General features: G+C 43.2%; 1 protein-coding gene across 1 annotated transcript in view; it reads right to left on the minus strand.

The window, feature by feature from the left end:
* The window catches only part of vsig10l2 (V-set and immunoglobulin domain containing 10 like 2), an 89,784-nt gene that overhangs the window by 30,178 nt on the left and 46,765 nt on the right, over window positions 1–12,841 (minus strand). Inside the window, exons 8-9 of the mRNA XM_033049548.1 lie at window positions 10,651–10,941; window positions 6,509–6,847 (exon numbers count right to left, since the gene is read on the minus strand). Coding sequence (XP_032905439.1) covers window positions 6,509–6,847; window positions 10,651–10,941 — 630 coding nt within the window. The remainder of the gene's footprint in view (window positions 1–6,508; window positions 6,848–10,650; window positions 10,942–12,841) is intronic.

The following is a 12,841-nucleotide window of genomic DNA, read 5'->3' on the forward strand; positions in this document are numbered from 1 at the left end:
TGATGTGGAAAATAAAATAGTAAGTGGATTATTAATTAATGATATAAGTGACCATCTGCCAGTTTTTATAGTTTATGATAATATCCACAGGAACAACAAACCAAACAAATTAATAGAATATAGACGAGTGAGATCGGAGGAAGCTATCAATGCACTAAAAAAGGATCTATTGGTACAAAACTGGGATATAATATACCAAAAAAGAGACATTGATAGTGCTTATGAAACATTTATTGCTATGTTTAAGTCATTATATGATCAAAATTGTCCAATTAAAGAATATAATAGAAAATCAAAATATACTAAATGTCCATGGATTACAAAGGGATTACAAAATGCTTGTAAAAAAAAGAATGCCCTATACAGAGATTTTATAAGAGAGAGAACTAAAGATACAGAAAATAAATATAAAATGTATAAAAATAAATTAACTTACATCATAAGAGAAAGCAAGAAAGATTATTATAAGAAGAAATTAGATGATAATAAAGACAATATAAAAAGAATATGGAGCATACTTAATAGCATTATCAGAAATGGTCCGGGGAGAACAAATTACCCGAAGTATTTTACTGATAAGGATAAGGAAAATTATAATATGGAAGATATAGCTAATAGCTTTAATAATTTTTTTGTAAATATTGGACCAGACCTGGCTAAACAAATCCCCGATTCAGGGACATCTGGAGAAACTCCTGAGAATTTAGTGGAGAGAAATCCCTGCTCTATGTTTCTTACGGCAGTAGAAGAAAAAGAACTGTTGGATATTGTCAAAACATGTAAAAATAAAAAGTCTACCGATTTCAACGACATTGGCATGTCGCTAGTTAAGATGGTCATTGAGGGGATCTCCAAACCTTTAACATTCATCTGTAATTTATCCTTCCAAACCGGTACTTTTCCAATTCAAATGAAAATAGCAAAAATAATACCAATATACAAAACTGGGAACAAGCATCATTTTACAAACTATAGACCTGTTTCCTTACTCCCACAATTTTCCAAAATATTAGAAAAAATCTTTGATAATAGATTAGACAAATTTGTAGAAAAGAATAAATTAATCACAGAAAGTCAATATGGATTCAGAACAAATAGATCAACATCACTTGCAATACTAGAATTAACTGAAGACATCACAAACGCCATTGATAATAAATTATATGCAGCTGGGATATTCATTGACATAAAAAAAGCATTTGATACAATTAATCATGGTATTTTATTAAAAAAATTGGAGAGGTATGGAATTAGAGGAATAGTACTGGACTGGATTAAAAGCTACTTAAGTAACAGGCAACAGTTTGTAAATCTGGGTAGTCATAATTCTACATGCTTGGACATTGTGTGTGGTGTACCACAGGGGTCAGTGCTGGGCCCAAAATTATTTATCATGTACATAAATGATATTTGTAATGTGTCCAATGTCTTGAGGCTGGTTTTGTTTGCAGATGATACAAATATTTTTTGTTCTGGGGAAAATTTAAAACAGCTATTGGATAAAATAATAAAAGAAATGGGTAAATTGAAAATATGGTTTGATAGGAATAAAATTTCATTAAATCTGAGTAAAACTAAAATAATGTTATTTGGTAATTGTAGAATAAATACACTAGTAAGTATAAAGATAAATGGGGTGGAAGTTGAAAAAGTGCATGAAAATAAATTTCTTGGGGTTATAATTGACGATAAAATAAGCTGGAAATCACATATTAAACATGTAAAATTAAAATTGTCAAAAAGTATCTCTGTATTATACAAAGCCAAGCAAGCTCTGGATTACAAATCACTCCGTATTCTTTATTGTTCATTAATTTTACCCTACTTAAATTATTGTGCAGAAGTCTGGGGTAATAACTATAAAAATTCGATACACTCATTAACCATGATGCAAAAAAGAGCAATTCGTATTATCCATAATGCTAAGTATCTGGGTCATACGAATCCATTATTTTTAGAGTCAAAATTATTAAAATTAGAAGATTTGGTTACATTCAAAACAGCTCAGATAATGTTTAGGGCCAAAAATAAAAATTTACCTGGAAACATTCAAAAATTATTTAACGAGCGTGTGGGGGGTTACAATTTAAGAGGAATATTTAACTTTAAGAAACAAAAAGTCCGTACGACTAGAAAAACCTTTTGTATTTCAGTTTGTGGAGTAGGAGTGTGGAATAAATTGAACGGGGAATTAAAGCAATGCACAAACATGAATCATTTTAAAATGATATATAAAAAAATAATTTTCAAGGGGTACAGGGATGGAGGGATGGTTGACAAGTGGGGGGGGGGTTAATGTTTATCTATTGCTTTACTATTGTTTACTTATGTTTGGGTACTTCAGACATGAAGTTTGTATGTACATAATAGTTGTATGTATATATATGTCTGTAGGTATTATGGGAAATTGCCTAGGGTAGTATTATTATTAGTAATTAATTGATTTTTAAATATGGTAGAAGTGTTGGGGAAAAGGGGTGAGATTTAATAAGTTATTCTTCTTCTCACTCCTTTTCGAGCTTGTACAGACACAGAGTTGGACATTGGAACTTTGCTTTTGTTCTTCTCATTGCTTTGTAAATATTGATTGTAATGTCCAATTGTTTGATAATTTCGATTTTGTTACTATTAATGTCTTTAATGTCTTTACTTGTTCGGAATAAATAAATAAATAAATAAATAAATAAATAAATAAATAAACCTCTTCTGCACCATCTCCAAAAGCTTCACATCCTTCCTGTAATGCAGTGACCTGAGCTGCACATAATATACCACAGGTGGCCCAACCAAAGGTTTATACATCTGTAACACATTCGACTGTGGACTCCGTGCTCCGACTGATGAAGGCCAGCATGTCTTCTTTACCACCCTTTCTACTCCTGTTGCTACCTTTAGGGAGCAATGGATGTGTAGTCCAAGTTCCCTTTACTCATCGATGCTCTTAAGGGTCCCAATGTTCTCCATATACTTTCCTCTTGCATTTGTCCTTCTAATGGCATTTCCATTGAGTTTCCCACTGTCAGCATCCCTGGGGCCATTGTAACCTGTTACTCAACTGGCATATCACATTAATACTGTGGCTAAAAGTGCAGGCCAGAGGCGAGGAGTTTATTGCTTTGCTCATTCTCCCACTATCTCCAAGCCTAGGATGTAATTAAATATTGTCCATGTATCTGCATGGGTGTAGATCCAGTAATAACCTAGTTAATGTACATTTCAGACCATCATTGGATTTCTTGATCGACCACCATCCCCACCTGTACCCCCCACCATCATAGCTCTCCACCCTGAGAGGCTTCCTCTCTGAACAACTGCACACAAAGCCAATGTTGCAATCTGCTGCACTAACCCTATCTGGCAGATTCTCGGCAGGACAACTAAAGGGCTGGTTCCGAACCTTACCTTTTGTGCAGATGCAAGTAAACGATAGGATAGAAGCACTATTACATAGCCCAATGTTTTATGTGTTATGTGATTCCCTTTTAACCTGTAAACTGATCATCAAACATTAGCAGTAATGCCCCTGTCCCACTTAGGAAACCTGAACGGAAACCTCTGGAGACTTTGTGCCCCACCCAAGGTTTCCGTGCGGTTCCCGGAGGTTTTTGTCAGTCTCCCTACCTGCTTCCACTACCTGCAACCTCCGGCAACCACCTGCAACCTCCGGGAACCGCACGGAAACCTTGGGTGGGGCGCAAAGTCTCCAGAGGTTTCCGTTCAGGTTTCCTAAGTGGGACAGGGGCATAACTGCTAATGTTTGATGATCAGTTTACAGGTTAAACGGGAATCACATAACACATAAAACATTGGGCTATGTAATAGTGCTTCTATCCTATCGTTTACTTGCATCTGCACAAAAGGTAAGGTTCGGAACCAGCCCTTTAGTTGTCCTCTCCCATTACACACAGAGACCGGAGGACATATAGTGATGTCAATCAGCAACGTCATGCTGATGTGATGTTGTGGTGCAGAGGTGCTTTAGAAATGGTGACAATTTTGAATTCATGAGCAAGACTTTGCTGAAGCATGGCGATCTGCTCCAGAAGTTAAAAGGCTTGTTCTTAGTCATGAAGCATCTCAAATGATTGTGGTGTCTTAAATCCAACAGCCACGTCCTTCATTCTCTGTCATTGCAGAAGAGTGTGGGCTGGGATGGGGCATATGATGCTACAGCCCTTGTCTTGGGAGCCCGTCTCCAACTACACATTGTTCTCTGGTCAGTCAGAGACATGGAGTGTCTGCTCCCACTGCCCACCAGAAACGTAAGGGTAAATCTGCTTTATTGTGAGACAATTTGCATGAGTCATCGAGTCAGAGGATATGGGGAGAAGGCAGGAATGGGGTACTGATTGGGGATGATCAGCCATGATCACATTGAATGGTGGTGCTGGCTCGAGGGGCCGAATGGCCTACTCCTGCACCTATTGTCTATTGTCTATTGAGTCATAGAATCATACAGTGTGGAAACAGATCCTTCAACCCAACTTGCCCACATCGACCCACATGCCTCGTCTCCACTAGTCGCACCTGCCTGCATTTGGCCCAAATACCTTTAAACATATCCTTCATCCGCCAGCTTGTTCCATATATCTGCCACCCTTTGCATAACAAAGGTGCCCCTCAGGTTCCTATTAAATCTTTCTACATTTAGCCTTTAGCTTGTAACCCTTCAGTAGATCTTGCAAGATATTTCACATCATGTGAATGAAAACAATCTTTCCCAAGAACTTGCAGGAAACTAATCTTGACTCTTCACAGTGTGCTATTTTACTGCATGTTTTAACACGTTAAAGCCACAAGATCTATATGAGGAAGGACCAGCTTTCCACCATCCTAACAACCTGAGTTTTGGATCACCTCAAAGTTAGCTGGTTCAGTGATCAGTGTGGGAGTGCAGTTGTGATATGGACAAGCTACTAAAGTCTACCTAGTTAACTGTGAGCCAATAGTCAAAGAATCAATAGTCAATAGACTGGTGCAGCACACAAACACGTATTTTGGCCCAACTCATCCATGCCAGCCAAGATGTCCCGTTTATCGTATATCCTACTAAATTTTTGCGATCCATATTCTCAACCAATGTTTTTTTAAATGTTGTTATTGTACCAGCGTTAATCACTTTCTCTGTCAGTTCAGAAAAAGATGATGTGCACTCCAAGGAATAATGATCTAGTCAACACAGCTCCACAAGTTTGAATGTCATAGGGACAGAATTACAGCATTCGGCACATCAAGTCTACTCCGCCATTCAATCATGGCTGATCTATCTGTCCCTTTCAACTCCATGCTCCTCACATAGCCTTTGACACCCTTACTAATCAAGAATCTGTCAATGTCGACATTAAAAATATCCAATGCCTTGGCCTCCACAACCGCCTGTGGCAATCAATTCCACAGATTCACCACCCTCTGACTAAAGAAATTCCTTCCCATCTCCTTTCTAAATGTAAGTCTTTTTATTCTGAGGATGTGCCTCTGGTCCTAGACTCGCCCACTAGTGGAAACATTCTCTCCACATTCACTCTATCCGGTCCTTTCATTATTTGGTGACTTTCAATGAGTTTCACTGAGAGTACCCTCATCGTTCTAAACTACAGTGAGTACACGCCCAGTGCTGTCAAACGCTCATCATACATTCATCCAAACATCCCCAGGATCATTCTCATAAACCTCCTCTGGATCCTCTCCAATGTCAGCACATCCTTCCTCAGATGTGGGTCCCAAAACTGCTCACAATACATCAAATGCGGTCCTACCAATGCCTTATAAAGCCCTCGCTTAACATCCCTGTTTTTAAATTCTAGTCCTCTCAAAATAAATGCTAGCATTGCATTTGCCTTCCTCACTACTTATTCAACTTGCAAATTAACCTTTTGAGAATCCTGCGCCAGCACTCAAGTCCCTTTGCATCAACTTCTCCCTATACCCAAGATCTCGAATCCTGGCAATATTCTCGTAAATCTTCTTTGCACTCTTAAAGCTTAAAGGTACAGTTTTGAGAACAGGTTGATCAAAGTTAAAAAAGATTGTCCCAACTTACTGGAGTAACTCAGTGGGTCAGGCAGCATCACTGGAAAGAAGGAATGGGTGACGTTTCAGGTCGAGACTACTCGCCAGGGGGGAGGGGTCTAGAGATATGGAAGGGCAAGGTGTGAAAATGACACATCAAAGCAGACGATGATAAGGAAAAGTAGAATGGTCCATTGTTGGCTGAGGGGAAGGTGACAGGGAGGCATTCAATCAGTAAAATTAATCATAAAGATCGTGAAACTAGTCGGAGAACCAAGGTGAGAAAGGGACACAGAGAGAGGGAAAGTAAGGGTTACTTGAAGTTAGAGAAATCAATATTTATACTGTTGGATTGTAACCAAAAATTTGTATCTGGAAATGGACAATAAACGTATCTTACGTTACGAACACCAGAGTCATCTTGAAATCACAAACTGAGACAGAGATTAGCTGCTCTTGTGAATTATTTTAAAAACTTCCAAACAATTTGATGGCCTACCTGGAGTTTTCACTTCTGAAGGATACCCTGTGGTCCTGTGATTGACGGCCAAGATGCGGAAAGCGTATAAGACGCGAGGGTCCATCCCGCCCAGTTTGTGACCCCTGACCGCAGGGTCAATGGCATTGGCGACAACCTGCCAGGGAATGTGTGGGTCGATGATGGATGCCTTCAAGTTGCCTGTGGCCCGACCAGCGAGGGACCTCCTTGCTGGTCGTCTCTGCACCAAGAAACCGGTTAAATCGCCAACCCCTCGGGTTATCCACTCCAGGACCACCTCTGTCCTCTGGCGGCCGTACAACAGCTTGCTGATCGTGACGTTTGGCGGCGTAGGATACTCTGTGAGGGGCAGATGGACAATCACTTGTTGTACCACAGCATATAGAGCCATCAAGAAAACACATTCAGTTCAGTTCAGCTCAGTTTACTCCCAAACTTGACGACACAGTTTCTCGAGCGGGGCGATCAAAGTTAAAAAAGATTGTCCCAAAATACTGCAGTAACTCGGCGGGTCAGGCAACATCTCTGGACAGAAGGAATGGTACCAAGGTATACTGAAAAGCTTTTCATAGAGTCGTAGAGTGATACAGTGGGGAAACAGGCCCTTCAGCCAACTTGCCCACACTGGCCAACATGTCCCAGCTACACAAAAATGCTGGAGAAACTCAGCGGGTGCAGCAGCATCTATGGAGCGAAGGAAATAGGTGACGTTTCGGGCCGAAACCTTTCTTCAGACTGATGTCCCTTTCTCGCCCTAGTTCTCTGACTAGTTTCACTGTCTTTCTGATTAATTTTACTGATTGTATGCCTCCCTGTCACCTTCCCCTCAGTCAACATGTCCCAGCTACACTAGTCCCACCAGCCAGCATTTGGTCTATATCCCTCCAAACCTGTCCTAGCCATGTACTGTTTCTTAAATGTTGGGATAGTCTCAGCCTCATCGGCCTCATCTGACAGCTTTTCCACACACCCAAAACGTTACCCCTCAGGTTCCTATTAAATCTTTTCATTCAAATTAAACCTATGGTCCTCGATTCACCTACTCTGGGCAAGAGACTCTGTGCATCTTTTGTTGTGTGCTATCCAGCCAGCAGAAAGACCATATATGATTATAATCGAGCCATTCACATAAGGGATAAGGGAATTCAAGAAAACACCTCACAAAGCTAATGATGAAGAAAGTCCAAAAGAAATAAAACATAGAACACAAAACAGTACAGCAGAAACAAGGAACCGCAGATGCTGTTTTACACAAAAGGATACGATGTGCTGGAGTAACTCAGCGGGTCAGGCAGCTTCTCTGGAGAACTTGGATGGGTGATTTTTCGGGAACCTTCTTCAGACCGAACAGCACAGAAACCACAATGCCCCACAATGTCCACACCGAACATGACGTCAACTTAACATCCTCTGCCTGTAGGTGTTGCATCTCCCTCCATTGCCAGCATATCCATGTGCCTGTCTAAAAGCCTCTTAAATGCCATTATCTCATCTGCTTCTGCCATCATCCCTGGCAGTGTGTTCTAGGCTCTCGCCACCCTCTCTGTTAAAAAACCCTGCCCTGCACCTCTCCTTTACACTTTGTCCCTCGCACTTTAAAACAATGCCCTTTAGTCTTTGACTTTTCCATCCTGGGAAATAGATTCTGACTGTCCACAGTATGTATGCCTCTCATCATTTGATATACTTCGATCAGGTCTCCCCTCAGACTCTGACGCTCCAGAGAAAACAATACGAGTTTGTCCATGTTTACTGTTGTATTCGAGGGCTCAATAATTCACAAACTATACTTGGTGTCCAGAACCCAAAGTGTATTTATTACAAGCCAAGCATGGCTGCCCTCCAGCCCTGCAGACCCCCCAGGGGAAACATTCATTTCAAGACTGAGCCCTCTAGTAGTGTCTCCAGGACACAACATTCACATCACCTGTCCATGTTCTCCGGAGATGCTACCTGACCCACTGAATTACTCCAGCACTTTAGGTTTGTTTTCCAACTTTGTCCAAGTTCTCCTCCTTACTAATACTCTCTAATCCAGGCAGCATTTTGGTTACAATGCAATATGGAGTGAGAAATATACTGGGCCATTGCATCAGGTGAGTGGGGTATTTTATGGAGTGGGATGTCCAATGATACAACATGAGTGGAAATAAAGTCCAAACAATCTAATGAAAGGTCATCTCCCTAAAATAATAACATAACATATATTGGCAAATGCAATGCTAGCATTTATTTCAAGAGCGCTGGAATACAAAAACAGGGATGTAATGTTCAGGCTCTATGAGGCGCTGGTCAGGCTGCACTTGGAATATTGTGAGCAATATTGAGCGCCATATCTGAGGAAGGATGTACTGGCTCTGGAGAGGGTCCAGAGGAGGTTTACAAGAATGATGCCAGGAATGAGTGGAATAACATATGATGAGCGTTTGACGGCACTGGGCCTGTACTCACTGGAGTTTAGAACGATAAGGGTGTCCTCATTGAAGCGTGCAGAATAGTGGAAAGCTTGGATAGAGTGGATGTGGAGATGATGCTTCCACTAGTGGGAGAATCTAGGACTAGAGGTCACAGCCTCAGAAGGAAAGGCCGTTCCTTTAGGTGTGCAGCGGTAGAGTTGCTGCGAATGCAGCGCTGGAGACCCGGGTTCGATCCTGACTATGGGTGCTGCCTGTACACAGTTTGTACATTCTCCCTGAGACCTGCGTGGGTTTTCTCCGAGATCTTCAGTTTCCTCCCACACTCCAAAGACGGAGAGATTTTCAGGTAAATTGGCTTGGTATAAATGTGTGTGTAGGATAGTGTTAATGTGCGGGGATCGCTGGTCGGCGCGGACCCGGTGGGTCAAAGGGGCTTTTCTGCGCTGTATCTCTAAAGTAAACTAAACTAAAAGGAGATGAGGAGCAATTTCTTTATCAGAGGATGGTGAATCTGTGGAAATCTTTGCCACAGAAAGCTGTGGAGGCCGTCAATTGATGTTTTTAAGGCAGATATAGATGGATTCTTGATTAGTAAGGATGTCAGGGGTTATGGGGAGGGCAGGGGAATGGGGTTAGAAGGGAGAAATAAATCAGCCATGATTGAATCCATCACTTATGAGCTTATTAATTGTATTATTCTCTCTCCATGGATGCTGCATGAATTGCTGAGTAGTTCCAGCACTTTCTACTTTTATTTGCATGGTATGCATTTTAATTATGGGGTAGCAATTGACTTCTGCACCTCAACATTGCCCCAAATTTGCATAGGATAACCAGTGGTAGTCAAAATCAAAGCTTTAAAAGCAACGTGATCACAGATGTGGTTTAACTTTCAATAGCCATACCACAGCCTTAAGATGAGTTATGGTTCCAGAGCCTTTCTGGATGATGCGTTTTGCTGGACCAACAGAGGTCACGTTCTCCGAGAGGAGTCCAACAGTACCGATTGGTCCGACTGGGATGGCCAAGAGCCGAGATACTAGCCCGCAAAGTCGGCCGCAAAAGTCGGCTATGGGAACGGTTCAGCAGTCTCCAGCCGGGCCACAGAGCCCCGGACACAGGGGGAAAACTGGACATGCTGACCGGCATGGAAGTCCCAATGAAGTTGAAATCGACCGCCTCACCCGAATTAGGCGCCACATTTTCAGGGGGACCTCCGTGAGAGCTTTCAAACGCGCTCTCGTAATTTTGTCTGGATTAATGGAGGTGCCGGAGCAGCAGTTGCCGGAATATCGGTGGTGGGCCTGCACACGCAACCACATGCGTAATCCACATAAACATTCCTGCTCAAACATATACATGCACTCCAGTAGCCAACTGCAATTTCACACCTACCCACACGCACACATACAGAATGTTTACAACTCAATGTAAAGGGCCTGTCCCACTTGGCCGTCATTTGCGCGTCACGCAGATGGCGCGCGAAGATTTTGTACAACATCACAAAATCCTGTGACGTCGCGCGCGACCGCGTGTCACTGCCTATGTCATCACGCACCATGCACGTGTAATGCGCACCATGCGTGCATCATGTGCATGTCACGACGCACGCGTCATGCGTCGTGACGCGTAAATGATGTCACGTAAATCACGCGCAAATGACGGCCAAGTGGGACAGGCCCTTTACTTTCTACAGAGCTAAGCGGTGGGGAAAGGCTGACTCACTGTTCACACGGAGCTTGATGCCCATGGTCGCGCTCCCCACTACGTTGACGGCTGTGCACCAGTATGTTCCATTGTCCACGTCTCCGTCTGTCTCCCGAATGGTCAAGTTTGACCAGAAGGCCTCGTGGTGAAGCTGGTACTTCTTGGGCTTGAGCCAGATGCTTTCGTTCCTGTTGTTGTGCCAGGCGATCTCTGTGGCGGGGTAGGCAGCTTTGAGGACACAGGTCATGTGGACATCACTCCCCTCGAAAACTGTCACTGCATTTCTCAGGGTGAGAAGGTTGGGAGCCTCTGCAATCAGGATGAAAGCCGTCAATTATAGCTCTCAATAACACCTTTACTCCCGTTAAGGACAGGAGATCCCGGGGAGAGGTTGCGCTGAATTCTAAGTCTTTCAACTTAGATTTCCTGAAGTCTGATTGCCCTTGGGTGACACGGTAGCGCAGCGGTAGAGTTGCTGCCTTACAGCGCCAGAGACACAGGTTCGATCCTGACCTCGGGTGCTGTCTGTGCAGAGTTTTAAGGGGCTGTCCCACTTGGGCGAGTTTAGAAGAGTTTTAAAAAAATGACATGTTGAAGACCTCCTTCGACTATGTAGAAGACTAGCTACGACTAGCTACGACTAACTTCGGGAAAATTGGACACCAAAATAGTGGAGAGTGAAGACGACCTCCTTCAATCTCCTTTGACCTCCCTTCGACTATGATAGAGACTATCTACGACTACCTTCAACTACCCTCGATTACCTACGACTAATATGCCGACCTACTACGACCAAACCTACAAGTAAAAAAAGTATTGATTTTTTCCATGGCGCCCTTTTTTACTTGAGGGCATTTTTTAACATATTGAAAAAAACGCCGCGACCTAGCTGAGGCCTCGAGTACACGGAGACCACTCTCGAGCATGAAGGAGAGTTACGAAGACCCCCTACGACCTTGTGTCGACCATGCTGCGAGTATGAGACGAGGGAAAACTCTCCAGAATGCGCAGATTAGGTCGCCCAAGTGGGACAGGCCCTTTACTTTCTCCCCATGATCGCGTGTGTTTCCTCCGGGTGTTCTGGTTTCCTCCCACATCCTGAAGATGTGCATGTTTATAGGTTATCTGTAAATTGTCCTTAGTGTCTAGTGGGATAACTAGTGAGAAGGGATCATCGATGGTCGGCGTGGACTCATTGGGACGCAGGGCCTGTTTCCATGCTGTATCTCTAAAACTAAAATTAAAACCTCCATCACCATGAAAGGAGTGGCCTGTGATATCGTCAGCTGTTCATGTGGTGGCTGCAGGCTGCATGGTGAGATGTTCAACCAGTGACATTGAGCTCCACGTGAATGGTGTGGGACCCCGTCACCAGCCACTATCACCGTCATAAGTTGGACTCAAATTGTGTGGCTTGGCAGGCGAATTGGCCACTGTAAGCTGCCCCTGGTGTGTAGGTGAATGGTCAAGTCTGGGAGGAGTCGGTGGAAACATGGGGAGAATAAGTTGGCATTAGTGTAGGATTGGTGCAAATGGGTTGTTGATGGTCAGTATGAAATCGATGGGCTGAAGGGCCTGTTTCCATGTTGTCTGACTCTATACTCAAAGACTTCCTTTATGTGTACATATGTGAGTCTTCTTTCTTAGGCCCCCTTCGGTCATGGCTGGCCATGGGTGTCTCCAGGGTTGGAGGACACCTGTGCGTGTCTTTGTTTAACGTGGGGAGACTGGTGCACAGACAGCCACCCCACGGCCCTTGGCAGATCTGGGTCAGGATCCAGTGGCATGGAGTCCAAGACGACAGGAGACCCCTTTCTGCTGCAGCCTTCATCCGCCTTCCCAGCTATTGTGACGCTCCACTAAAGTCAGCCATCATCCTCCGCCTGTTCCACCGTTGACGTCTTGGTTGGATTGCTCTTTGTCAGAGACCTCCCCTCGACCTTACCGCCATGGGTGGCCCTACCAGGAGCATAGCTCCAGACGGCATCGCTCTCAGGATCTCAGGTCCACACAAGCTTCTCAACCACGACAAGGTGACAATCCACAGAGAAGATGTAAGTAAGTGTAAGTTTATATATGTGTATATGAGTGTGTGTGTGTTATCTTTGTATGAATGCACATATTTGTATGTGAGTGTGTGTATTTTATCCATTGTGGGGCATTTGTACGAAAACAATTGTTAATCAGTTAATCCATTTTGCCTAAACCT

Source organism: Amblyraja radiata, chromosome 33 (genome assembly GCF_010909765.2).
Source record: "Amblyraja radiata isolate CabotCenter1 chromosome 33, sAmbRad1.1.pri, whole genome shotgun sequence".
Lineage (NCBI taxonomy): Eukaryota > Metazoa > Chordata > Chondrichthyes > Rajiformes > Rajidae > Amblyraja > Amblyraja radiata.